Below are 27,046 nucleotides of genomic sequence, written 5' to 3' on the forward strand. Positions count from 1 at the left end.
CTTATTTCATAGTCGGTTATGTCCGGTATTTCTTCTGAGCCGGTGTTAATTATTGTTCGTTCAGTACGTCGTTGTTGTGGTTGTGTATTTGCCGAGTATAATTTAGTGTAGAATTTTTCAATGACCTCGCTTATTTCCTTTCTGTCTCGGACGGTGACGTTTTTCTCATTTTTTATTTCTATGATTTTTCTTGTGCCGTTTGAGTTTTTTGCTTTGAGTACTTTCAATATTGCAGTTATCTTGTATTATATTTTTTATTAGATTGTTAGTATAGTTTCTATGATCGTTCCTAATTTCTTTCTTCACGTTTTTGTTTAATCTTTTGAAGCTGTCCGAAGTTCGATCTGTTCTGTTTCGTCTTTCTTTTAGTAATTTAATTGTATTAGGTTGAAGTTTAGATGTTTTGGCTGTTTTTGTGTTTGAGCATATTTTCTTAACCGATGTTGTTACAGTTACTTTTATTTTATTGGCTAGTCCGTTTATATCCATTTGTCTCAGTGTCTCTATTGATTTTAGTCTTGTGCTTAGCTCTTTTTGGTATTCCGTTTGTTTTTGAAATAGGACATCGGTGGTTGGGTATCGTTCTCGTTTAATAAGTTTGTTTCGTTCTACTCTCGTCTGTATTTTAATATTCGCTCTAACCAATCTATGGTCACTTCCGGTATAGAATTTGTTTAGTACTGTCACGAAGATCAGAGTGGGGAAAGAGATGGTCTGGAGCATTGGAGCGCGGTGGAGTGATTCTTGTTTTAAACACAAATTAATACACCTAGCTTCAATGAATTTTCACACCCTAACGTTAATCTAAGGGGTGAAAAGTCAAAGGTATTTTATTATTTCTCAGGTCACTTTTGTGCGATGTCAGTCTACCTATTATATTTCTGGATGTGTGTCCGATGTATGACTTACTACAACTCAAACTATATTTAAGCTTTGTATAATCCTAATAGGTGTTTTACTTTTTGTATACAATGATGCCAGTGTTTTTATATTTTTGGTTGTAATTTAAATTTGAGGATAGTTAGCAAAGACTTTAGTAAATTTAATAAGGTAGTGACGTAAAAAAAAATTGAGATTGCATATTTTGGAGATTTGATTCTGTTGTTTCATTTATGTCAATAATTCTGTTATTGGGGTTGTCTTCTTCTTTCTTCTTATATGTAGGCTTTAAAGCCTGTTTCTTCTTTAATATTAGCCTCCCAAATTGTTTAAATTATCTCACCATCTTTTTCTTGCTCTACAAATACTTCTTCGTCCATTTGGTGATTTATCTCGTGCTATTCGTACTATCGTGTCCTCTGCCATTCTACTAATTTATTCGTTCCACTCCTGTTTCTGTTTTGTCACCCATCCATTTATGTCTTCTATATTGCATGCTCTTCTTATGTTTTCGCTTCTCTCGGACTATTTTTATCTCTGTTGTTTTGAGTAGTCGTCTTGTTTTAGATATGTCAGGTCTTGTTTCCGCCGTGTATGTTAACATAGGTCTAATTGCTGCTTTATAAATTCTTGTTTTTGTATCTTGTGTTAGGTGTTTGTTCTTCTAGATTATGTCATTAAGTTAATTATCTCCGTAAATAGTTATATCTATTCCCAGATATCTAAACCTTGCTTCCTGCTTATTATTTTTCCATCAATTTCGATTTTGCATCGTAGTGGGTATTTAGATGTTGTCATACATTTGGTTTTTTCTGCTGATACTATCATATTGAATTTCTTGGCAATTGTATCTATTGAAAATGTGTGTTAATCTTTGGAACTCGTCTTCTGTCTCTGCGATTAATGGGGCGTCGTCTGAATATCATAATATTTGAATTTCTTTGTTTCCCATTTTGTAACCATGACCTTTACGTACTGCTTGTATTATTTCGCTCATTATTACTTACATTAAAGAGAAGTGGGCTTAACGAGTTACCCTGTCTGACTCCGCTTTGTAGTGGTATACACTGTGTTAGTTTTCCATTTATCTTTGCTTGTATTCGAATATGGAAGTAGATGTTTTCGATGGTTTGTATAATATTGATTGGTATTTTTCTTTTATACAGTAGGTGTCAAACGTCTTCGACTTGGATTCGATTGAATATTATTGGGATTGTTAAATAAAAATTTGTTTATTAGTTTAATTTTGTAAGAATTCTATAATAAAATGTCTCCACTAATCCTTTATTGAAGTTAATATTATGTGATAATTTGCCTATTCTGCTTTTTAAATCCAATATGCAATGCAATGCAATATTAAATTTATTTTTAAATGAAGTTGATGCTGTAAAATAGTTAATAAATCTGTTACTAACTATAGGTCTTCTATACCATTCAGTGCTTAATACATTTTGTACATTTCGTTTAATTCGTATGTCAAGGTATGGGATGCTGTTTTCTATCTCTTCTTCCTAAATCTGCAAAAGTTAAAACATTGTAATTGTTAATAGATAACATTAAACTTAATGTTTTGTGATAACGTAAAAAATTATATCGGTTTACCTCATGTTCTAAGTTTTTATGATTCTTATACAATGTTCTTTCGTCTTTAATTGTATTATTAAAAATTAATTTAAATTTATTTTAGAATATACTGATCAAAGAAATCAATTTTGCGAAAGCTCGATATTAACAAAGAATTTTACTTATCCTGCTCTTATAATTAATGACTGTAGCCTCAAAATAAAACTACCTTCAAAACATTCTTTAGAATAATTTAGCGTTTCTCCTGGACTTGCTTGGTTTGTGGTGATTTTGATCCGTCTGGCCTTTTCCTAAACATTTTCTTAAAAATTCGAAAAAAAAGATGAAATTGTCAACGATCCTCTGTTAAGAATACCAATGAAAGCATCGTTTTAAGACACAAACCTCCATTATTTTTGAATACTCCTTCAAATATATCTAAAATCGATAGTCGATGCGATATCCGTTAAACAAATGGCTAATGTTTTATTTATAGGCAAGGGTATGGTCGGAATGTGTTCGAGATTTTTATGAATGTTTTATTGTGCTTTTTTCTTTGTCTTTTTGTACCGATCTGTAATATTTACAGACGATTTGTATAATACAACTGGTTGTCAAAAATTTAGTTAGAAATGACGCAGTTCCAAAAGACATGAAATGTTTATAGGTGAATTTTCCTGAATTTTCAATGTGCGAAAATTATCATACAGTATTTCATAAAAAATTATTCGTTAGTAAACCTTAATACAGTCCATCTAATTTACAAACCGATGCACGTCATTATTTACGTCAGAGATCGAAGTTGACATAGTTGCCAAAGTATAAAAAAATCCTGAATCCATTTTAAATCAAATAGGTCACATAATTATTATTATACTCTTTACAATGACTATTTAAATTCTTACGTAACATTTTTGAAATAAAACACACTAATTTTGTTCTAAAAAGAACAGATTTTATTAAATAGGTAAAAATATAAAACAAGAGGTATTTACTTTAAAATTTAAAATAATAAAGTACAAAAAGTGTCAACACCGCAACTGTCAAATAAGTGATAGTTCAAACACTCCTGACCATGGAGCTGCGCGAAGGCGGAGTCAAATTCACGTAAAGGCAGAAAGGTTCTATTGTAAGTGGAAATATTCAATGCATAGTACAATGCGTTTCACATGGAAGTGGGGACTAAACCAAATTTCGTCTACTGCGCCGTGGTCAGTAGTGCTTGCACTATCTCTACCAATTTATGCCAAAATTTCACCTTCGTTCGATTACAGTTACAGTGTGTTCCGAACAAATATTCTTCATAAAAACGCTTTATAATGCATTTATACAAACTAAATGAAACAGTTGTTGTTGAAATTGTTATCTATTTCTTTAAGTTAACATTAATAGAAATCTTTAAATATTAGTTCTACGTGTATATAATAAAATATGTCTAGTGGCTGTAATGCCAGTGTACTCGGCAAAGTGATTCTAAAAAAGAACACACCTACCGCCTAAATATTTCGTGTTGGTATCATGTGACCTCACGGTCTATGACGCCGATGACGTGCAACGGTTTGTAAATTAGATGGACTGTACTTAATGGAGAAGGATAATTTTGTCACCAAATAGTCAACCTTTACTAAGAACTGTCATTGTATTATCTGAGTAAGTAATGATCTTATTGATGATATTCTCGAAGTATTCTTAAACAAAAAAAAAAAGCAGAAAATCTTTAAATAAAACTACCACGAGTAATGTTAACCCTTGAGTAGTCAGATGGGGCCTGTGAGACCAGTGACAATTTATTTCTAATGCCTCATTACTTATTTTATGTCGAAATGCGCTGCGTTTGTCAGTACCTTTCCGTCCACATGTCAAACAACAGTGAACAACGGGGCTTACAATAATGTATAATAGTTCGCTAGTTATTTGCACTTTTGGTCTGTCAGACTCTCCCGACTCTTCGAGTAACTTTTGTGAGTGCGACAAGTAAATTTATTTTCCTATTTTTTTGTGAAGTATAACCTACATAGAGTAAGTATTTTAATTCCTAATATAAAGATATTAACGTTCAAGTCTTAAATTTTTTTCTGTTGTATTTGAGATTTGTGATGGATTCTTATCTGAAAGAAATTCAAATATTACAACATCTCTATGATGAAGTAGAAGAAGATAATATTGATTTGGAAAGCGAGCCAGAATCAGACAGGTGTAAAGAAAGTGACCACAACACAGACACAGAAGAAGAATGGGAGGAAGAATTTGAATCGGAATTGGAGGAAGGATTGGGGGAGGAACCTGCAACTTCAAAATATTTTGAAACAAATACGGAAAACAGGCAGGTTTTTTATTATGCTAAAGATGGGGTATCCTGGAGAAAACATGCGCCTCCAAAAAATGTTTGGTCAAGAAGTTCTAATTTAATTTCATACTTACCAGGTTCAATCGTCAAGCAGTTGATCCTGTGTTGGAAATGTTTTATTGATGATAATATGCTCGAAACCATTGTACAGAACACAAACATATTTATTTCTAAACTAAGAAACAATTATACAGATCCGAATAAAGCCAGACCTACAGATACTGTGGAAATAAAGGCGTTAATTGATCTATTATACCTAGCTGGAGTTTTCAAAGCAAGCCGCCGAAATTGCAAAGAATTTTGGGATTCTGATGGAACAGGCGAAGTGGTGTTTCGAGCTACTATGGCTCATAGGCGATTTGTATTATTGCTACGTTTCTTGCGTTTTTATTACGTAAATACTAGAGAAGAAAAAAGAACCACAGACAAACTTGCAAAAATAAGAAACATTTTTGACTAATTTAATCAGAAATGCAAACTTAATTACATTTCTGGATCTTACTTAACATAAGACGAGATGCTTTTTGCATTCCAGGGCCATATCGCGTTAGTACTAAAACCACCGATTTAGTGAAAAGAATACGTAAGCCTGTGTTTGGATTGTCTAGAAATATAACCATGGATAATTGGTTTACAAGTTACGAAATTGTAAAACGCATGTTGGAGCAGCACAAAATTACAATTGTTGGAACAATTCGAAAAAATAAAAGGGAGATTCCAATGGAACTTCTTGATCCCAGCAGACCACAGTACTCGTCTTGTAAGGGGTAAAAAATTGGGAACAGAAACTACTGGGGATGGAGATAGGGCAAGCAAAATAATCTATACTTGTGCGAACGGCACTTAGGGTTTGTTAGGAGAGCTGGGGTCGTGGATAAGTAAATGGCAAGGGGTCGGATTGGGGCAACTACAAAAAATGAAACAAAGGGGTACTAACGTGAATCTCTTGGAACAAACAAAATAAAAGAAAACAGGAAATACCTCTAGCAATTTAAAAAGGACGCTGCTTGGAGGTGCCAAATTATAACTATTACAACAGCTAGTTGTAACTATCGAAATAATTATTAAAAATTAAAAACATATCTTTATACATGAAACTCAAAAAAGGGGTTAGTTAAAAAAATAAACAAAATGGTTAGAAAAAAATTTAACATTTATTGTGTCTCACCACAGTTACAAAAATAAATGACACAAATTACTATACAGGGTGAGTCATGAGGAACTTTACATACTTCTACCATATGTAGAGTCGCTCAGGGAGCATATCATGTGGCCACTAAAAAATGTCAACTCCTCTTCTTTATTAATTAACAGGGTGATTTGTGTAATTGACCATTTATTTCATTTTACTGTAGTGTTTATACGGCTCATTTGATTTTTTTAATTTTTGCATGATACAGTACACTACTATCAAGCATTCGACTGGTATTAGCTAAACTAAAAAATTCCAGGACTGGCTTTGGAAAAATTAATTTAGGGATTGGTATTAAATATTACACCCTGTATAAATTTTTTTTAAAATGCAATAAGTGATTTTCAAACTACATAAATAGCCAATGAAAACGACATATGCGACAATGTTGTCGCACTTTTATTAAATTTTTAGTAAACGATCAAATCTTACCAAAAATAGAACAACCATAATGAAGTAACAAATTATAAGGTATTAATTTAAACAAATGTTATAAATTTCAAACATTTTAATTAAAATGAGTTCCTACAACATAATCTAATACGTAGAAAATTAACATCTTTACTGTCACTTTGTATTATCTCTACGATAGAATCAATTGTTTTTCAATTTTAAATTTTTACTCATAGATCGTATTGGGGCATTATTTTCGATAAATAATAAATTAAATTGATTAAAAAGTCAAACCTCTTGTATGTGTTAGTTTTTGTTGATTGTAAATGATTAAAATTTTATGTCAAATAATAATACATTGCATCAACTGTACTAAATAAAAATAAATCTAAAAAAGTTTAAAATGAAGGTTAGCGTTGACCGTTTGACGTTTCTTGATATTTTATACCCATTGTCATTATTGTCATTATCAATTGTTATTTATGTGTACAAGAATACATATTTCTTCTGTCATATCTACGTTAAGTACATTGTGTTAGTTTTGGTAGAGCTTTTGTTACTTTCGTTCAAAATGTCACTTCAGTTTTCGACCACAGAATATGCAGACTTAATATTTGTTTATGGATTCTGTAATGGGAATGGTAGGGCTGCTAGTAGAGAATATCGCAGGAGATTTCCTAATCGTCGAACTCCCAGTCATCCAACATTTGGGTCAGTTTTTAATTATTTGCGAGAAAATGGCACTTTTCCTAGTGGAACAACAGAGCGACATGTAGATGAAGCGCAGGAAAATGACATTATGGACGCCGTTACTATGAACCCTACCATAAGCACTAGACAAGTAAGTCGAGAACTCAATGTTACTCAATCAAAAGTAAGTAGAGTCTTACAAAAAAATAATCTACACCCATATCACATTCAAATGGTTCAGCGACTACATGCTGGAGATGAGATCGATAGGTTGGAATTTTGTAGATGGATTAACAATAATCGACCAACGCTATACAGGACACTATTTACAGATGAAGCCCAATTTACCAGAGACGGGATAAATAATTCACGAAATTCACATGTGTGGGCAGAAGAAAATCCCCATGCTATTCGAGAACGTCGTTCTAAGTTAAGGTTTTCGGTTAACGTGTGGATTGGTGTCATAAATAACCAATTAGTAGGTCCTCACTTTTTTGATGGTCCTTTAACAGGGCAGGTCTATTTGAACTTTCTACAAAATATTTTGGCGAATTTGCTTGCCAACGCGAACGTTGCTATCCGAGGGATGTATTTTCAGCATGATGGGGCACCCCCACACTTTTTACTGGCAGTGAGACAACATCTCAATAATGTTTATGGCAACAGGTGGATAGGACGTGCATCTCCTGATTTCAATCCCGTTGATTACCATATTTGGGGACGATTGAAGCAACTAGTTTACGCAGTGAATATTAATAACCGACAACAATTAATTGATAGAATTATACATTGTTGTAATACTATTAGAAACGATCCCCAGAGTATCCGTAATTCAATATGTCAATTAACAATTCGGCAACAAAAATGTGTACAGGCTGCAGGATTCCATTTCGAAAATCTATTTTAAATTATTTTTATTTTGTTACCATTATTGTATATTTTCCAGTTCTAATTAATTTATGGGTTTATCATAACTATGTACATATTTTTAGTTTTTTTTTAAATTGTTCTTCGTTATTGTTAGTAGTTACTGTTTTTTGTTGTGCAGTGACTCAGTTTATCATTTCAATTAAAATGTTTAAAATTTATAACATTTGTTTAAATTAATTACCTTATAATTTAATACTTCATTATGGTTGTTCTATTTTTGGTAAGATTTGATCGTTCACTAAAAATTTAATAAAAGTGCGACAACATTGTCGCATATGTCGTTTTCATTGGCAAAGCCAGTCCTGGAATTTTTTAGTTTAGCTAATACCAGTCGAATGCTTGATAGTAGTGTACTGTATCATGCAAAAATTAAAAAAATCAAATGAGCCGTATAAACACTACAGTAAAATGAAATAAATGGTCAATTACACAAATCACCCTGTTGATTAATAAAGAAGAGGAGTTGACATTTTTTAGTGGCCACATGATATGCTCCCTGAGCGACTCTACATATGGTAGAAGTATGTAAAGTTCCTCATGACTCACCCTGTATAAATAGTTATAGAGTACAAAAATAACAAAGAGAAAACTTACATGTGTCCTAGCCGTTTACAAACTCTAGGAGTTGGAGATACAACAAAATCTTACAAAGAAATTGTTACTGCAATGAAGGTTAACCTTTTTTAAAAACAAAACAAATGAATTAATGTCAAATATGATTAGATAGTACAATATTAATTATTACAAATTCTTTTTGTTATGAAAGCAAATTAATATTATTAAAAAAATGTCTGTCTTTACTTTAAATTTTAACACAAAAAAGTTACCTGGATTGCACTGGGGTTTCACACAAAAATTCTGGGGGTAGAAACCAAACTTCGCTGGAACTCAAACTCTGTGCCACTCGAACAAATTCAACTCCACTGTGATAGAACAAGACAAAATTGGCATTGGAAATTGGCATGGAACACAAACTTTGGAGCTCTGCTTCTTAAAAAGACTGGAACAATGTGGGTATATTTCAAATCCTCAGTTTAACTGTAACTATTAAATAAACAATTAACTGCTACTAAACTTATTTTCCGTGAAAAGAAGCAAAAACAGAAAACTTTAACAAATTCTACGAATAAATTTGGATCCACACCTAAGCCGACTGTCCCTTACAGCGACCCAAGTGAGAATGACGAAATTATCTTTAAAATTCATTCGCATAATCTTGGTATAAACAAAACATATAAACTGGAATATTTATTTGAAACGCATAATATCCTAAAAAAGGCTTCGATCAAAGAATACCGACAAAATACGCATCTTGTAAAATATAAACAACTCTAAAAATGGTTTATTTTATTCGGCGACGCTAAGATGAATTGAAAGAATTTCCTTGTTTTAACTTGTAGGAAAGGAAACAGAAATACACTAAGATTATTCTTTGATACTTTAAATATATACGAGGGGATTTCAATACATATCCAAAGAATTTTCAAATGCTACAGTCTATGTTTGCGTTTTCCAAATCCAATACTTTGGTGTCATATATTCCAAAGAAAAAAAAAGTCGTGACGCTGTTATCATCACTATCGTGACTCGATTGATAAAGATTCTGGAGATGCCAGTAAGCCCAATATTATTACTTTTTATATATATATATATATATATATATATATATATATATATATATATATATATATATATATATATATATATATATATTCGGTTTTTTATAACGTCTTACGACGTTGTCCGACTCCCAAACGCCACTGTATTCTGTCTTGAGTTAGGTCTTCGTCCAGATTTCGAGCGCTAATCGCTTTCCTAACTCCCAGGTTCCAGCTCTGTGGTGGTCTTCCTCGTTTCCTCTTCTCTGGGGGTTGCCACATCATCGTTTTTTTAGGCAATCTTTCGTCCTCCATTCGGCTCACATGCCCATACCATATGAGCTGTTTTCTCTCAATATCCTCAACTATAGTGCCCTCTATACCCATTTGTTGTTTTATCACTTCATTCCGTATTCTGTCGGCTCTTGATATTCTCATCGATCTTCTGATGGCATCTATTTCCGTGGCTTCGACCTTTTTCTTATATTTTTCGGTTATTCTCCATGTCTCAGCTCCATAAAGTAGGCTAGTTTTAACCATTGTCTCATAGATGTTCCATTTTCTTTTCTTTGATATTTCTTTACTCCATAGAATTCCGTTCAAACATGCTATAGCTCTTCGTGCTTGTACAATTCGATGTTCTATTTCTCGTTCGTCTTTTCCACTACGGTCGAAGATGACGCCCAGGTATTTATATTCGTTGCATGGATTTATTTTTTGATTGTCATCGATATCGAGTTGTTCTGCTTCAGCTCCAATTGAGAGGTATTTTGTCTTTTCTAAATTGATATTTAATCCCCATTTCTGGTATTCTTCAATTAGTTTTCTAAGCATGTATTCCATGTCATCTTTGTCATTTGAGATTACCACCTGATCATCTGCAAACTGTAAAGTATATATGTAATCCTGATCGTTCAATTGTATACCCATTCCTTTGACTTTCCTTTTCCATTGTTTCAGAGCTGCAGAGATATAAATCTTAAATAGAGTCGGAGAGATACAACATCCTTGTCTGAGACCCTTAGTAACTGCAAATTTTTCAGCTAAGAGGTTTCCGAATTTCATTTGGGAGTTTGAACCATAATATAGATCTTTGAGAGCACTAACCAATGTTTGATGTATGTTTGATATGCCCAGGACTTCCCATAGTTTATTTAGCGGGACTGTGTATTACTTTTTATAACATTACAAAATCGGTCGTTGACTCAGTCAATTAGAAATGTAGGCAGAAACACCTTAAGATGGCCAATGGTCATTTTTTATAATTTACTTAACATTGCAGGCATAAACTGTCACGTCACTAATAAATGTAATGCAAATGAAAACTACTTAATTTCGGAACGAAGATTGTTTCTGAAATCAATTGGCTAAGTCTTGACAAGAGAGAACATAACAGAAATATCGCCCAAAAATTAAGCGGAGTACATGCAGATCCAGCGTCTCCACGTCCAAATACACGAGGTCGTTGCGCCTATTGTCAAAATTATAAAACACGATATTTTTATGTCAAATGCCAAAAAATGGCTATGCTTAGAGCATGTTAAACCGATTTTCGAAAACTGCAATGAAAATTGAAATTAGGATTAGAATTTTGTTTATTAAATGTAAAAGAAGTACATTTTTCTTAACTTTTTTTGCATTTTTTTAAAGATGTTTATTTTATCATTGGGTTTAAAATGGTTAAGATGTATTAAAAATGAAATAAAAAAAGATTGTACATATTAACTAGTTTTATTTTAATTTTTTCTAATGTATTGTGTAAAATAAAAACTGGGCCTCACAGACCCCACACGACTGTTCATGTAATTTGCTTGTACTTGATTACTCAAGGGTTAATATATCATACATACATACTTAACTACATCCTACGTCATAAGCATATATATCTTGGTTTATACCCCAACATCTCTGTATCAATATATTCAGTGCGAATATAGCTTGTTTAGTATCAAATGGATCCACAAATGCGAACTGCTCTCAATTTGGCGTCAGCTGCATTGCGATATTCGAATCTTTACCACTGTGCTTTCTAAAGCTTGCAAAGCAGACAGATTGATGAATTAGTCGGCAAAGGAATCTATAATTTGCATTCCACATGCAGTTCATCGCGGTAAAAATTAGTGAATTTAGTTTCTGGTACTCGAAACAGAGTAAAGAACTAAAACAGAAAGAGGGTATTAGATTTTATTACGGTGCAGGGTATCAGCAAGCTGCTTATACGTATTTCAACTTCATTAGGTCTCATCAGAGCGACATATGCAGTTGCTCTGAATCGAAACAAAATCTCTCCTGTCATAGAACACTAATTATAAAAACAATATATAAATGTTTCGGAGCGTAGACTTTTTTGTGCTAAGATTTAGACAGTCAAAAAAATGTGAGCCGTCGCTCTTGGACTTACCTTAATCGTAATCAGTCTTTAGGGGTTTACTCTACCTGTTTCTGGGTGTTTTTTACACATTTTTTACCTTTCCACAACATTTTTTTTTCCTTTTGGTTTATGCTTACTTAAGTTATACACAACAAATTGACTAATAAAAAAAAACGAAAAATGAGTTTATAGAGTAAATTTATATCTACGTTTATTGTTCAATATTTAATAAAGATTTTTTTATGAATAAATTTAGTAAAAAATAAATATTGCGTTTGTAAAGACTAAAAGGTTTTTTGTATTTAAAACATTTCGTAAAATATCCAAACGAAAACTACTTCTTTTGAAAATTCCCTGTTCTTATATTAAGAATAAGATTTCATCCGTGCACGAGATTTCCGTATAGCTATATCTGATAATATCCTTTCATCGTACATACACTCTGTCAACTCAATCCCAAGGACTTTTCTTATCTTCGCTTTTCTTTGCATTTGTTAAACGAGATGAGTGCATCAAAGTTTTGCTTTATAGGAAAACATCATTGTTCAAAAAAATATATTGTTTGATATATTGCATGATACAAGATCTTGATAAATAAATAAAGAGTTCAAGAATCAAAATTCATATAGTAAATATTTTTCTTTAGAAGGAAAAACACATATTTTTTTTTGTGGCATAGACTTTCGTCATTCAGCCAGTTTCGAAAGGTTATAATATAGTCCTTAAGAAAGTATATACAAATAAGTACAGATTATTTCTCTCAGACAAATGCACAGCGATATCCCTAAAACGAAATAGACGAATAATTAATAGAAGAACACGTCGAAGGAAAATACAAGGACACTCGCTTCTCGTCTAGGGGTCCGTCAAGACATTTATTTTAACAGACAAACAATACTGGACCACGGATAAGGTATTGTTACATATAGGATAAACAAAGGGTATACTATACATGCTCATGAAAGTTTTTATGAACGAGTACCAGATTTATAAAGCTATGCATGTGTCTGACAAAAATTCTATAATTAAATTATATATTGTTACAGAACCTATGGCTAACAAGGATTGTATATTATATGGAGTGTATGTATTGCATTTAGTTAATTTTGTATACAGGGAGTTTGAATGTTGAATAAATTTAGGACATTCAAAGAAGATGTGATCGAGGTCACCTAGCTTACCGCAATGTTTGCAACTATCATCATCGATGACTTTTATTTTAAATAAATGGAATGGGTAGCATGCATGTCCAAAGCGTATTCGATTTATAGTAGTAATATATTTACGAGGAGCTTTGAAATTCTGAAACCAGGTTGTAGTTGAGGTATACCTTTTATGGTTTGTAGAACAGTATTGTTTCCATTGCTCTTTCCATCTAAGTTGCTGATTTTTTTTGAAAATCGTAGTAACATCTGACGTATTAAGCATATATTTCAACGTAGAGCCAGTTGTTACACTCATTTTAGCTACATGATCTACATATTCATTATGTTTGAGACCAATATGTGCTTTGACCCAAATAAATTTTATGTTGACTCCAGTCGATGATAAATGATACAATCGATCTTTTATTTCAAATATGTAGGGGCTGCTAAATGTTGAGGGCAATTCAATGTTTTTTATGCTCTGCAAAACTAAAAGGGAATCTGACAGAATTAAAATATGTCTATTGCAGGTGTTTTTAACATATTTTAGAGCTTTAGGTATGGCTGTTACAAAGGATGTTACATAATGTGGAAACTTTGTAATAAAATTTGGAGATGCGGAAAGTGGCCCAGAGAATGGCGCACATCATTGTGCATACCAATCCATAAAAAAGGAACAACTACAAAGTGTAGTAATTATCGTACCATCTCACTGATTTCCCATCCAAGCAAAATATTACTAAGAATCATTAAACGCCGTTTGCAACAATACTTAGACAAACAAATTCCCCAAGAACAAGCAGGCTTTGTCAAAGGGAAGGGTACGAGAAAGCAAATCCTTAATATACGGCAGCTCATAGAAAAGGCCCGCGAATTTAAAATTCCAATAATAATCTGTTTTCTAGACTACCAAAAGGCATTTGATTGTGTGAAGTGGGAAGTTCTCTGGACAGTTCTTCATGAGATGGGAGTTCCAGATCATTTGGTAATATTAATTAAAAACTTATACGAAGATAACTCAGTTAAAATAAGAATTGAAAACTAGCAATCTGATACCTTTAAAACCAGCAGAGGTGTACGACAAGGGTGCATACTATCTCCAGACCTGTTCAATTTATATGGAGAATACATAATGAGGAACGCACTCGATGGATGGAGAGGCGGCATCTCCATTGCAGGAAAAAAGATCTGAAACTTAAGATTCGCAGATGATACAACACTCATAGCAACATCTGAAGAGGAAATGTCGAGACTGATAAAGAGAGTAGAAACCGAAAGCAACAAGTGTGGCTCAAGATTAATAATCAGAAAACAAAAATCATGATTGTGGACCACGCGAATATCCTCCAAACAACAGGCGCCCTAAATCAATTCGAGAAAGTAGACGAGTTCACGTATCTAGGATCTTCCTTAAGCAATGCAGCCTCCTCCCATACGGAAATTCGCAGAAGAATAGGGATGGCCAAGAACGCGATGAGTCGACTGTCAAAAATATGAAAGGACCGCTCTTTATCCAAAAAACTCAAAATGAGACTGGTACGGACACTCATTTTTTTAATCTTTAGTTACGGTGCCGAAACATGGACAATAAAATCAGAGGATAGGAAAAGGATTGACGCATTCGAAATGTGGTGTTGGAGATGAATGCTACGCGTCTCGTGGACGGAGCACAGATCCAATCAGTCGATTCTCGAAGAGCTAAACATTCACACCAGACTCTCCTCTCAGTGTCTTGCAAATGTTTTAAAGTTTTTTGGCCACATTGCGAGAAGAGACAATGACAACTTAGAAAGACTAATTGTATGCGGAAACGTAGAAGGACGTAGAGGCAGAGGACGCTCACATATCCGATGGTCAGATCAAGTACAGAAAGCCACTGGAGAGACGTTTTCCGAGTCCATGAGAGCAGCCCAAAATCGCAAGAGATGGAGAGAATTGACAGCCCGCATTGTAGGAAATCACGATCCTCAGCAATGAGGAAACGACAAGAGAGAGAGAGGTATGGCTATTGATAGTAAAAAGTATGCGCATCCAGTCCCTTCTGTTGTTTTTGATGCGTCCGTGTATATTACTGTGGCTTCCCTATAATCCTGCAGTAGAGATCTTAGAAGATTGCTACTCATAATGGTGTTCTCACTATAAGTGGGTATTATAACCTGAGTTCTGTGGAATAAAGAGAAGTAGTCTAAGCTTCTGTCAACCATGTGCAATTTCTTGAAAAAAATAGGATTATTCTGTAATGTCATGCCTAAAGGCGGGGAAGGTTTTTTCTCCCAATATTTGTTTGTATGATCTGACTCGTTAAGTTGACGGACGCTTGAAAATAACTGGGAGTTAATTAATAGAATTTTAAGAAGGCTTTTTTCACTTAAAAAGTTTCTTCTATTTTTCAGGGGTAGCTCAGCAGCTTCAACATATAAGGGTTGTATAGGGGTTGATCTCATAGCACCCAAACATACCCTCATAATAGAATTTTGAAACGAAACACATAATTTAAATAAACTTAAACAAATTGAGCTGATTTTGTAGATAAATAACTGTTTAACTGTTTTGTATAATTATTATCATTTTGTATGGCATCACAACTTGTGAATTTTAGAGTGCTTCTTGAGAGATTTTCAAACAGATTTAGACTGGGGAACTAAGCATTTTTTTGTGACATTCGTTGATACAGGTATCTAATAACTGCTTTTAATAAATTTGGTTACAACAATATATAATAAACAAAATATTCAAAAGATTGAACGTCATTTTTTTTCTTGTAAACAGTATATAAACATTGTAAAATCGCTATTTCATCTAAAATACTACGGTGAATATCGGTAAACTATATGGAAAAATTTTGTATATTGTTGGATATTAAAAGAATTAATATGATCTAGAAGGTATAGTACGTAAGTGAATCTGTTTTGCTATTCATGAAAGCCTTTTTGTGTTCCGCTGTCCGTTTGTTAAAGGTTCTACCCGTTTGACCGATGTAAGTTTTTGGGCAAACGTCACAAACAATACGGTATACAAACTTACATGTATTTACATTAATTCTGTGGTGCAGAGTTCATTTTTGTGAAGTAATACAAATGTTGATTGGAGTTATTAGTTAGGTATTTAGCTTGTGATCTATGTATGGTATTAAATAAATCCAGAAGTAAGTTTATAGACTCAATATCCACAATATTAAGTGTCTTCTCTTAATTCGAGAGTGTTTTCACTTTTAGTTTGTTTCAATGTATGTATATTTTTCTTTTTCTTTTGTAATGTCAGGCTCAGTATCCTTTAAATTTTTTAAGTGCCTCTTTCTCTCTTTGTACTTAAAAAGGTGTGCCATAATTCTGTTCATTTCTTAATTTTTTGGTTTAAATCTGTTATAATTGCACCACCTTCATCCCTTAGTTGCTTAGTTTGACCAATTTTCTCTTTCTTGATGTTGCTTAATCCTTTTATGCATGTTAAAAATGTTATATTTTTCCTTAAGTTCTTCCAGTTCTTGGTATTGCTCACGTAAGAATCGTTCTTTAGCTTCTTTTATTTTCTTTGTAATTAATCAATTAGTTTCTTTATATTTAATTTACTTTTTTCTTTTTAATGGTTCTCTTTCACTCGTTTATTATAAAAGTGGTAAATACAAGTGAGAATGTTCTCCTTAAAAAAAAACAAAAATCAAAAAGAAAATATGATGTTTTCTTCGGTTTAATAATTTTTTTGTGCGACCCCGTAAAATTGAAACAATAGTGTAATATAGTAATGAAGTAGCGGTATATCAAATAATTCTTGTGGAAGTTTTATTTGTCAAAATTATTATAACATTTTCTTTTTATTTACTTTCAGAAATACCAGGTCCAACTAGAGGGTATAGTTTGTCATTAGATGAAGAAGACTACAACGACCAGTTTGGATCAGCGGAAAAAGAACAAGATGAAGAAATATCCAACAGTGTATTGGAAAGATCAAGATCTGCATCTCAGTACTCGACAGTTGAAACACCGTCAAGGTAACGTTCACGAAAATTGTTAATTTTTCAATATAATAATTTTCATATTAGTATATCTTCTTATGTCATAAGTTTTTTATAAACTATCATTATCAATGGTACTAAAGTTGTAGTGAAGTTTTGACCTTTCCTAATATATTTTGCATCCATTACCGACCGTTGCCAAGTTGACTGCCACTCTTCCTCTTGTTCTTATCTGTACCATATATTCATCTTTGTCTTGATCTATCTCTACTTTTGTTATTCACACGAAGTGATATTGGAAGTCCTCTGGAAGGATCGACTTTAAAGAGTACCATACTTATCAATTCATAAGTTCTGTTTCAGTAGATCTAAAATATCCATCTGTAATTTGTGGCTGAATATTCTTTCTAATTAATTCTAATGATCTATTTGTGTGCAAAAAGGAGAAAGAAATAACTGGAACATATCGATTAACTGCAAGTAGTTTAGTTAATAAACAAGGAAATTTTTGGAAATTTTAAGCCCGTTCTTTCCTCATTCCAACAAATAATCTCTTTTTTCTCTATGAATGCAGATTTTGTATTATTATTCTCTTAAACAAGTCCTAATTTACGTAAAATTTTCCACAATGTACCTATTCCAATGTTTGGCAAAGATTCGTCTTCATTAATGTCTACTAAAAGTTTATACAAACTAGAAATGTTTTTTTGTAAATAAAACAAATGATTTTTTCTTTGAATCTATTGTTTAACAGTATCGTCGATATGAATGGGTTTTTTCTCTGATGACGTTTTGGGTCCTTCTGAAATACTTCCACTCTTTCATTGCTCTAGAAGTCTATAAATAGTTGCTTCTTCAATTCCGGTTATAAACCGGGTAAAAACCCAAACATTTTCAGAACAATGCTGAATATTTTATTTGAGAAAATTTCCGTCACTGTTTTATGATGTTATATTGGGTTTTATGTCACGTGCAATAAAATTTGTGCTATCAATTATTTTCAAATGTACTATAGATAAATTATTGTTGCCACCAACCGAAAATAACTGCTACACTATTTAAAATTGGACATATTATTCTTTTGACGAGACTGATACTGGAGAAAAAGATGTCAGGCAAGGGTAAATTGATTTGAAAAATAAAGCAGTTTTGTGTTTTAAATAATGATCAGCATAAAAACCTTCTAATACCTTCACCTATCTTACCTATCATAAAAACTCCAATTTTATCAATAATAATATTTTTATTAAAACAATTATTCTTAGTAAATCATCCCGTAGATGCTTGTAATTGATTAAGTAAATCCTATATAAAGTTCTTTATATTCTTAATAAAACTAAGTTACAAGGCGTTTGTTATAAAATTTGCAAGCTTTCCTTCGTCACACACAAAACAACTTTTTCATGTGAGAGTTTTGTGTAAATTATTTATTTCTAAATAAAACACTTAACTGAAATCGTTCGGTCTGTCCTTTATCGATCGTTTATCTACTCTATTTTTCAAACCCCGTACAGACACTTCACCAGCGGTCCTCCGTTTTCATTCCGACCCTAAACACCAAGAGCCCTTGCCTGAATTATTCACCTCTCCAATCAAAAACCAACTAAACTAACCAACTACGAAATCAATTCTGAAAGTGCCTACTATAGAAGCAAACACGACCCATCTGTAAAATTTATCAGTTGCCATCAATTTTTAATCCGTTTTTCTTCTTCCAGGGCCAACTACGTCGATAGCCAGAACGTGGTGATCGCAGTGCCAAGTGTGTCACCCTCGTCAGCCGTCTCGATGTTACTATCTCGCCGCTACATGGCGCGCTCGGTAGGATTTGTCTTAACGCTGTTGTCGACGACCTTATTCTTCCCAGCGCAATCGACAGGATCGTTCATTGTTGTTTTGGCGGCGATTGTGGCTTTGTTCCCGTATCTAATGGCGACAATGATGTGACGATTGACCGTTAATGAGGGTTTCTTGTAGTGACAATAATAAGACAGAGAGACCTTTGGTCCTTGTTCCTTTTTTGAACGGTTTGTCTGCCATTTTATATTATTAACAGCTCTCCGTTACTAAAAGAAATTAACTGTTTTTTTTTACTTGTTTAATTCTCTTTGTTTTGACGTAATAAAGAATCTTTATTGCATTTTTCGGAGCTGGAAAATTCTAAATTAAACTGGTACTTGCTTAGACTCCTAAATAAAATATTTAGGAGTGAGCAAAGTCTAAAACACTTTTAACCGTTTTACTACGCCAACGTTAAATATAATTAAAATTATTTTAAAGTATATTTCTTTTTATTACATGATGCTTGAAAAATTTATTAGTATTAGAAGTAGGTACAGGAGGGACTATATGAACTACAAAGAATATTTATGCAGAAAATACAGTTGCATTCACAACTGAAAAATAGGTAATGTTGCCCGATTGCTTACACGGTTTTTGGTTTGCAAATATTCTTAGTTTCAAAATTGCCTTCCCGCATTTATGTTGTTGATCCTGCACGTGTTTCTGATATCACTTTCTGATTTGTCTAATAATGTCCTTTCTATTATTCTTGTTTTGGTGTTTATTTTAATTTTATCTAGGTATCTTCGTGTTGTGTTAATTTCTAGTCTTATTTCAGTGGTATATCTCATGATAGCCCCAAGTTAGACAATATATTTTTGAAGCTATTTAATTTCATGTACACATTTGTTATCTGCCTATTTGACAGCTACAATATTCTTTTGTTCATCTGATTTAGAAACAAAGGAATCCTTGCCACGTTTTAGCAAAATCTTATCAGTATCCAAGATGCAACCTGCTATTCTATTTAAGCGAATAGTTGTAACGTTGGGCGTCAATTTGTAACATTCCAACGAACATTCATTGGGTGCCAATTTGTAACCCTTCGAGGCTCAATTTGTAACATCGTCAACTTGTAACCGCAAACCTTAGTTTGCTGCTACAACCCGAGTAACATCACTAACAACGTTGGAGCGACAAATCGTTTCCCATTGGGACCAATTTTTAACGTCATAACCCCTAATGTATCAATTGCAACATTGCTACATTAGACGTTATACGAAACACTCCCTGGCTAGCTCACTCAGGACGTGAATATGGTCTGGGGCAACACACGCAAACAAGTAAAAAGAAGAAACAATACACAGTTAAATTAACACATGTTTATTATAATATTAAAAAAAAATGACAGAAAAATAAATGTTTAAATATGATATTGAATTTAAATAAAAATTATTCGACTTCTTGCTACAGTGTTACATTATAGTAAGAAAAAATGCTTGTCACCAAATCCTAGGTTTTATCCTGGTCTTTTCTGCTATGGTTGTTAGCAAGCCATGTTGTTAGCTGTGGATTTTCTTATCCTGGAGTCAACTCTCCTCCTGGAGTCATCGGAATGATAGTGCCATTCTCAGGCCGGTTGGTCTTCTGGATGTTAATATAATTTGACCCGCACCTGAGAAATGTATCCCGGAGGTTGACTCCTAATTCAGGAGACGACACAACAATTGGTTATTGTACTTTTACAGAAGTCATGAAGAAAATCGACATTTTTAGAAATAGAAGCCATTATATCGAGTTTTGTATCGAACGGGAAGGGGGAAATGTCAACAAAAAGGAGTCTTTGACAGACAGTTAACCAACAATACAATGACAATGTCACTAGCTTAAACTAAACAGAGAATAAAGATGGCACCTCTCGTTCCAAAGTAACAGAAATAGAGATGAAAATAAAATTCACTCTTTAGAAACTTGAGTAAAAGATAAAAATGATGATTATTAAGAAAATAGGAAAGGTAGATACTGAAATATATATATATAAAGAAAATAGATTTGGACGCCAACTGGTTTTTATACCAAATACCAGTAAAAATGAAAAGAGAATAATGAATCAATTAAGTAACGACATAATTCTGATACAATCTATATCTGAGAAAATATATAGAAAAATAAGAGATACAATGGAGGATATAGAAGAATATGAATTATGACAGAAGATATGGAAATTGGAGAATATAATTAACGAAATATATTAACATAAGAAAGAAAGCAAGCAATGTAGCAGTTATAACGCTACATAGTGCCTAAGCTGAGGATACTATACTTTCCCTTCAAGTAATGAAATAATCTCAAACTGGAAAACCAATTGTCACAAAAAATCATTAAATTCTGACAGCACCCAATGTTTTACATAGTGCAATCACAGAAGATGCATCGACACCCAAGGATTGTTTTTCTTCAGAAATCTGATTAACAGTTCCCTGTAGTTGTGAAAAAGTCGAAGCTCCTTGGTGGGGAATGAAATCGGCAGTATGCCCTGAAACACCTTCTTCTTCTTCTTGATGTGCCTATCCGTTACGAATGTTGGCGATCATCTAGGCAATCTTTATCTTATCTGCAGCAGCGCGGAAAAGCTGCACAGATGTTGTATTGAACCAGATTTTTAGGTTCTTTAACCAAGATGTTCTTCTTCTTCCTGGACCTCGTTTTCCAAATATTTTTCCCTGCAGGATGGCTTGAATGAGAGCATATCTGGATTCATTTCGCTTAATATGTCCGAAGAACTGTAACTCTCCAGATGTGATGGTGGTCAGTACCTCTCAGTTCTTATTCATTCTTCTGAGGACCTCCTCATTTGTGACTCGGTCAGTCCACGGGATCTTAAGCATTTTCCGATATAGCCACATCTCAAATTCTTCCAGTTTTCTGCACATATCTTCGTTTAAGGTCCATGATTAAACACCATAAAAAAGGACAGAGAAGACGAAGCATCGCAGCATTCTTACTTTTTTTTAAGAGAGAGGTTGTGACTCTTGAAAAAGGCCCCCATCCGATTGAAGGTAGATCTAGCTTCTCCGAGGCGTACTCTAATCTCCTGGTTGTTAGTCCATTCTTCATTTATTATGGTGCCGAGGTAGTTGTAGTGCGTCACTCTTTCTACAGGGGATTGGTTGACGTAGAATTGACCTTCTATTATCCTTTTCTTGCTAATTATCATAAGCTTTGTCTTACTGTTTATATTAAGTACATATTATTGACTGTAATACGTGATTTTGTTCATAAGAACTTGTAGGTCTTCTAAGTTATTCGCAAATACTATGGTGTCATCTGCATATCTGATGTTGTTTAGCCGGTAACCATTTAGTAGAATACCTTTTTCAGTTTCGTGCAAAGCTTCGATAAATATTCTTTCAGAGTACAGATTGAAGATTAGAAGAGACAAAATACAGCCTTGCCTCACTCCACGCATGATTTTCACATAGTCAGTGTGTTCACCTTCAACTCTGAGATTTGCTGTCTGATTCCAGTAAAGATTTCTAATTATTTTTAGATCTTGGTTGCTAATCCCTGTTTCTTTTAGTATTTTCATCATCTTGGCGTGCTGTACCTACTCGATCAACCGCTTTCTCGTAATAAACCAGACATGCGTATACGTCGCAGTTGACGTCTCTGCATCTCTGGAATAAGACTTGTACTGAAAACAAAGCCTCTCTAGAACCAACAGCATTTGTGAACCCGAAATGGTTGGGGGAAATTTGACTTTCCTTGCAGGTGACTGAAACACTGCCTTTATAAAAAACTTGTAACCCCATTTATGAGGTTTATTTTGTATGTATGTACGTTGCTATTGTAGGTATTTTTGTATGCGACCATTGCCTCATCTATGAAATACTAGTTTTCGAACTGATACTTATAACAAATTGTCGAAATATGATCTAAAAAAGGACGAATTTTGAAGTAGCGGTCTTTCGTTTCTGAAGTTACTTCTAAATTATCATTGGAATTGATTAGTTTCTCAGTTTTTAAATTTTTTTGGGACATAACATCAGCACCAAAAGAAATTTTTAAAGAAGAAGCCCAATAATCTTATATTTCTGGCAGCTGTATTACCCCCGACAAAATCAAAATGAAAAAAAAGTCTGTTATTTCGGGATTTTTTTGTGTTGACACTTACCTCAGTTTTTTGCGTACTGTATAAACTCCTCTGGTATACAATATTCTTTATTAGATTTAGTGAAAGAAACCTCGTAAAACACTCAAGATGCAAGGCTACCTCTACTGCATGATTGTCTATAGTTGGATTTTCGAATGGAATGGTTTTTATGTCACTTTCAGGCCAGTTATAATACCTATACTGAATCCACTACTTTTTTACGTAGTTGTGGTGATTCTTCATGCTCGTCTTCTCCATTCGTTTGATTAGCTTTTTCTTCAGTAAACAGTTGATGATTATGAGGTCCATTATTTTCATCTTCATCTTCTTAAAAAGTGATACTTTCCTTTTAATAACTTACTCTATAAACGCTGCTAAGACATGTATATTAAGAGGCTACCACAGGGAATATATTCCTCGATGGACAAAGAACAGTCAAGTAATGTGCTAAGCTCTTCTGGAATCTGGTGATCAAGAAGTAGCAGACGAGCTACTCCAAAGTCTAGTATGTTACGTAATTTCAGCCTATGTAGTTTGTTAACATTTTAATTTACATTTTCTCAATAAAATTATTTTTAATAATCAAAATGCTCCGATTAAAATATTTCGAAAATTATTAAGATGGGTACCAGACAATTTTTCGATTCTGTATAAAGATATTTTAAAATGCTATAAACATGAAGGTCATTTCTTCTTTTCTATCAATGCTTCTGTTTTAAATATATTATTATAACGATAAAACAAAGAAAAAAAAACACAATATATCTTGATACCTAAAAAATCCTACATATACATATAAATAACAACGAGTAGATTATTTGCAATGTTTCGTCTAATTATTGATAATATTTAATTCTAAAACAGTTAATTTCCCTTAAACAAATCTATTTTCGATATATTATTTATAACTAAGCGATCAATAAATATTTTTAATAAATGAAAGTAAAAGCTGAATACAACAATAGAGGAAGGGATTTTCTTTAAATTTGTATATACAGAGTGCTTCACGAAGAGCTTACACTATCTATCGGAAACTACTCACACGAAATTTATGAAAATTGTTTTATGGGGATTACAAGTCATGACGAACTTAAAGAAACTGTTCGTCTCTTGACTGTTTGTCACCTTACAATAAAATCGTAAAATATTTTCATTCATGGACATAGTCAACTTCATGCGTTGCCTCGGTCGTCCTGCTTGAGTGAGCGCCAGCTGATGTTCCAGCGAAGCATCTTCAGCGATTTGAGCTCTTCTTGTTGTTTGGCTCGCTTGCGGTTGTTGTCGTTGGGATGTAGCTGATTTTATGACAGAGGCCCTCCTCCTCAACGCCCTGCCACGTCTTGCCCACGTTTCGCCTGCTGTCACGTCCAGCGCCAGTCTAGGCGTCCCCTGGCGATCCCCAGTTAGCGTCCCTAAACATAAAAGATAAAACTTCATTCTCATAGGTGAGCATTTTATACTTACTGTCAGGTGTTTTAGTTCCATAGCAGATATCCCTGCTATCCTCTAGGTATTGGCGCTATGAGTACCCAGAGAGCATCCCTTATTTCAGGGGGGCCGCCTGATAGAAAAACTTACAAAAAACTTATCCAGATTTAGCCATACGACTCCCTCGAAGGGGAAAATTCACTCATCCCAGTTACCTACGGTATCAAAAAAATTGAGTACTGGTGGGACTCTTTGCATGTTATGGAGCCATAGGTGATTTGGTACGTTGGAAGATCTTCCAAAAATTTTCTTACGCATCTAGATGTTGAGAGCAGTACTGCTTTTTGTATGTTCTTATGGAGATGTTTATATAGATCCAGCTGTTTTATGTTCTATAAGAGGCTGATCGGAATAACTCCAGTAGAAAAGAGAATGACAGTTATCGTCTGAGTACTTTCCATTCTCCATTGTCTCCTTATTTGTATTTCCAGATCTCTGTGTTTGGCGATTTTTTTGTTGTATTCAATACGCAGATCGGTTTATTATGTTCCACTGGTTGGTCTGTGGGTACAGTGCGGTTCCACTGAAGTTTATAGTTATCGTTTTGAAGCATTCTGTCAGGGACGTATTGATAATAAGGGAGATGGTCGGTTTGGAGAAGTCCCAGTTTGCTAGCTAGTTCTTGGTGAATAATATTTCCTACTGAGTCATGGCATTCTTTGTAATCAGTTCCAACAAACGCCTCATTATTATGATTGTTATTGTTTCTATATTATTTTTTAATATATATCTTTTTCTTAATATATAAGGTTTGAGCTGTCATATTTTGCCTGTAGTATCTCTATTTCACCGCATTTTTCCTGTATATATCGCTCTTTATCCTTTTTGATTGTTATGATTATGATTACATTTTTATGTAATTCCGTGTATTCCGCTTCATTTGGTTTATTGTGTTGTTTCAGGTACCCATAGGCTAGAATTACTAATCGCAGATTAGTGGTCATATACAAAACGAGCTCACTCTGTAGCTACAAATAGCTGCAAACGAATAATGGCGATTGCATGGTAATGAACATAATAAATCAACCGTAGGGTTAATAATTCTCCGAAGCATTTTGGAAAACATGACGCTAAAATTGATTGGAGGCGATACGATATATGATTTCATTTCTCAAGTTGTCCGACATGGACAGATGCATCTTCATCAATAATCGCGGCCTCTATTTTTCCCATTTACTTCTCCTCTATCACAATAAATTCAATGCTATCGACTTCTACACTCGATTTATTTCATTAGATGTGTGCTCACCAACTGGAGAATTTTGTTTGCCAGATTCACAAAAAGCTTCTTGGGATGGGAAGTGAGAATTATTTTATGTGGCGAAGGTGGATGCGTTACTGCGCTTTGGTATAGTCCGGTAAAAGTAAATTTTGCGTATAAAGTTGTTATAATTTCCAGAATATCTCCAAATTCAAATTAACGTTAATTCAGATATTGTTAAATGATTCAATATATCATATATACGGTGTATTAAATTGCAACAACGGCAAAATGTTTATATATGTATTAAAAATACTAACGTTTCATTATCTATCATTATCTTTAACTATTATCATATTTAAGTAGTTTTTGCGGTATAATGCCAAATATAATTCTCTTAGGTTTTTTGCTGAAAGAATTTTGTCAGATTGTGATGTCGAGCTTATCGAAGAATTTAGTAAGACAATGATATACCAATTCTATTCAATATTTACGCCTCTAATATACATCACTACTACTTGTCGGTTTATAACGTTGTCCGGCTGTTCCATAGGTCTTCTTCTTTGGCACTCTCTCTCAGTTCTTTATTTATTCCTTCGCTTCAACTTTTTCTCGGTCTACTTCGTTTTCTCTTTCCTTCTAGTTGCCATTTTAGTATTTCTTTTGGTATTCGTTGTTCATCCATTCTTTATAAGTGTCCGAACCAGATAAGTTGTTTTGTTGTTAGGTCATCTGTGATTGTTCGTTTGATTCCCATTATTTCTCTAATGCGTTCGTTTGTAATCCTTTCTCTTCGAGATCTTTCTGCGGCTCTTCTCCAAAAATCCATTTCCGTCGCTTTCAGCGTTGATAATGTTCTTTCTTTCAGTGGCCATACCTCACAGCTGTATAAAGTGATACTTTCTACTATAGTCTCATATATCCTCTTTTTATTTTCTTTGCTGATGAATTGGTCCCATAAAATGCTGTTTAACATTGCGATGGCTTTTCTCCCTGATGTATTTCTCTCTCTTAGGGCTTTGTCCAATGTTCCATCTTGTCAAATAGTGATACCTAGATATTTGTAGTCAAAGCAGTGTTTTATCGTGGTGTTATCGTCTAATAGGAGATCTGTTTGTTCTACTCCAATGCACGGGTATTCGGTTTTCTTTTTATTTACTTTAGATCCCATATATCATACTCTTCAATTAATTTTCGTGCCATATAATTTAAATCATCATAATCTTGAGCCATTATTACTTGATCGTCTGCAAAGTTGAGCGTATATACCATAGTGTTGGTGAGTATCTCCATTGTCCTGTATTTTTGTTTCCATCTTTTTAAAGCACTTTCGAGGTATATTTTAAATAAAGTGGAGGACAG

General features: G+C 33.6%; 1 protein-coding gene across 1 annotated transcript in view; it reads left to right on the forward strand.

Annotated features, from left to right (window-relative positions):
* The window catches only part of LOC140433998 (lachesin-like), a 675,206-nt gene extending 658,106 nt beyond the window's left edge, over window positions 1–17,100 (forward strand). The window contains exon 9 of the mRNA XM_072521967.1: window positions 16,934–17,100. Within this exon, the coding sequence (XP_072378068.1) occupies window positions 16,934–17,100 (167 nt within the window). The remainder of the gene's footprint in view (window positions 1–16,933) is intronic.
* The last annotated feature ends 9,946 nt before the right edge of the window (window positions 17,101–27,046 follow it).

This window comes from Diabrotica undecimpunctata, chromosome 2 (assembly GCF_040954645.1).
Source record: "Diabrotica undecimpunctata isolate CICGRU chromosome 2, icDiaUnde3, whole genome shotgun sequence".
In the NCBI taxonomy this organism is placed as follows: domain Eukaryota; kingdom Metazoa; phylum Arthropoda; class Insecta; order Coleoptera; family Chrysomelidae; genus Diabrotica; species Diabrotica undecimpunctata.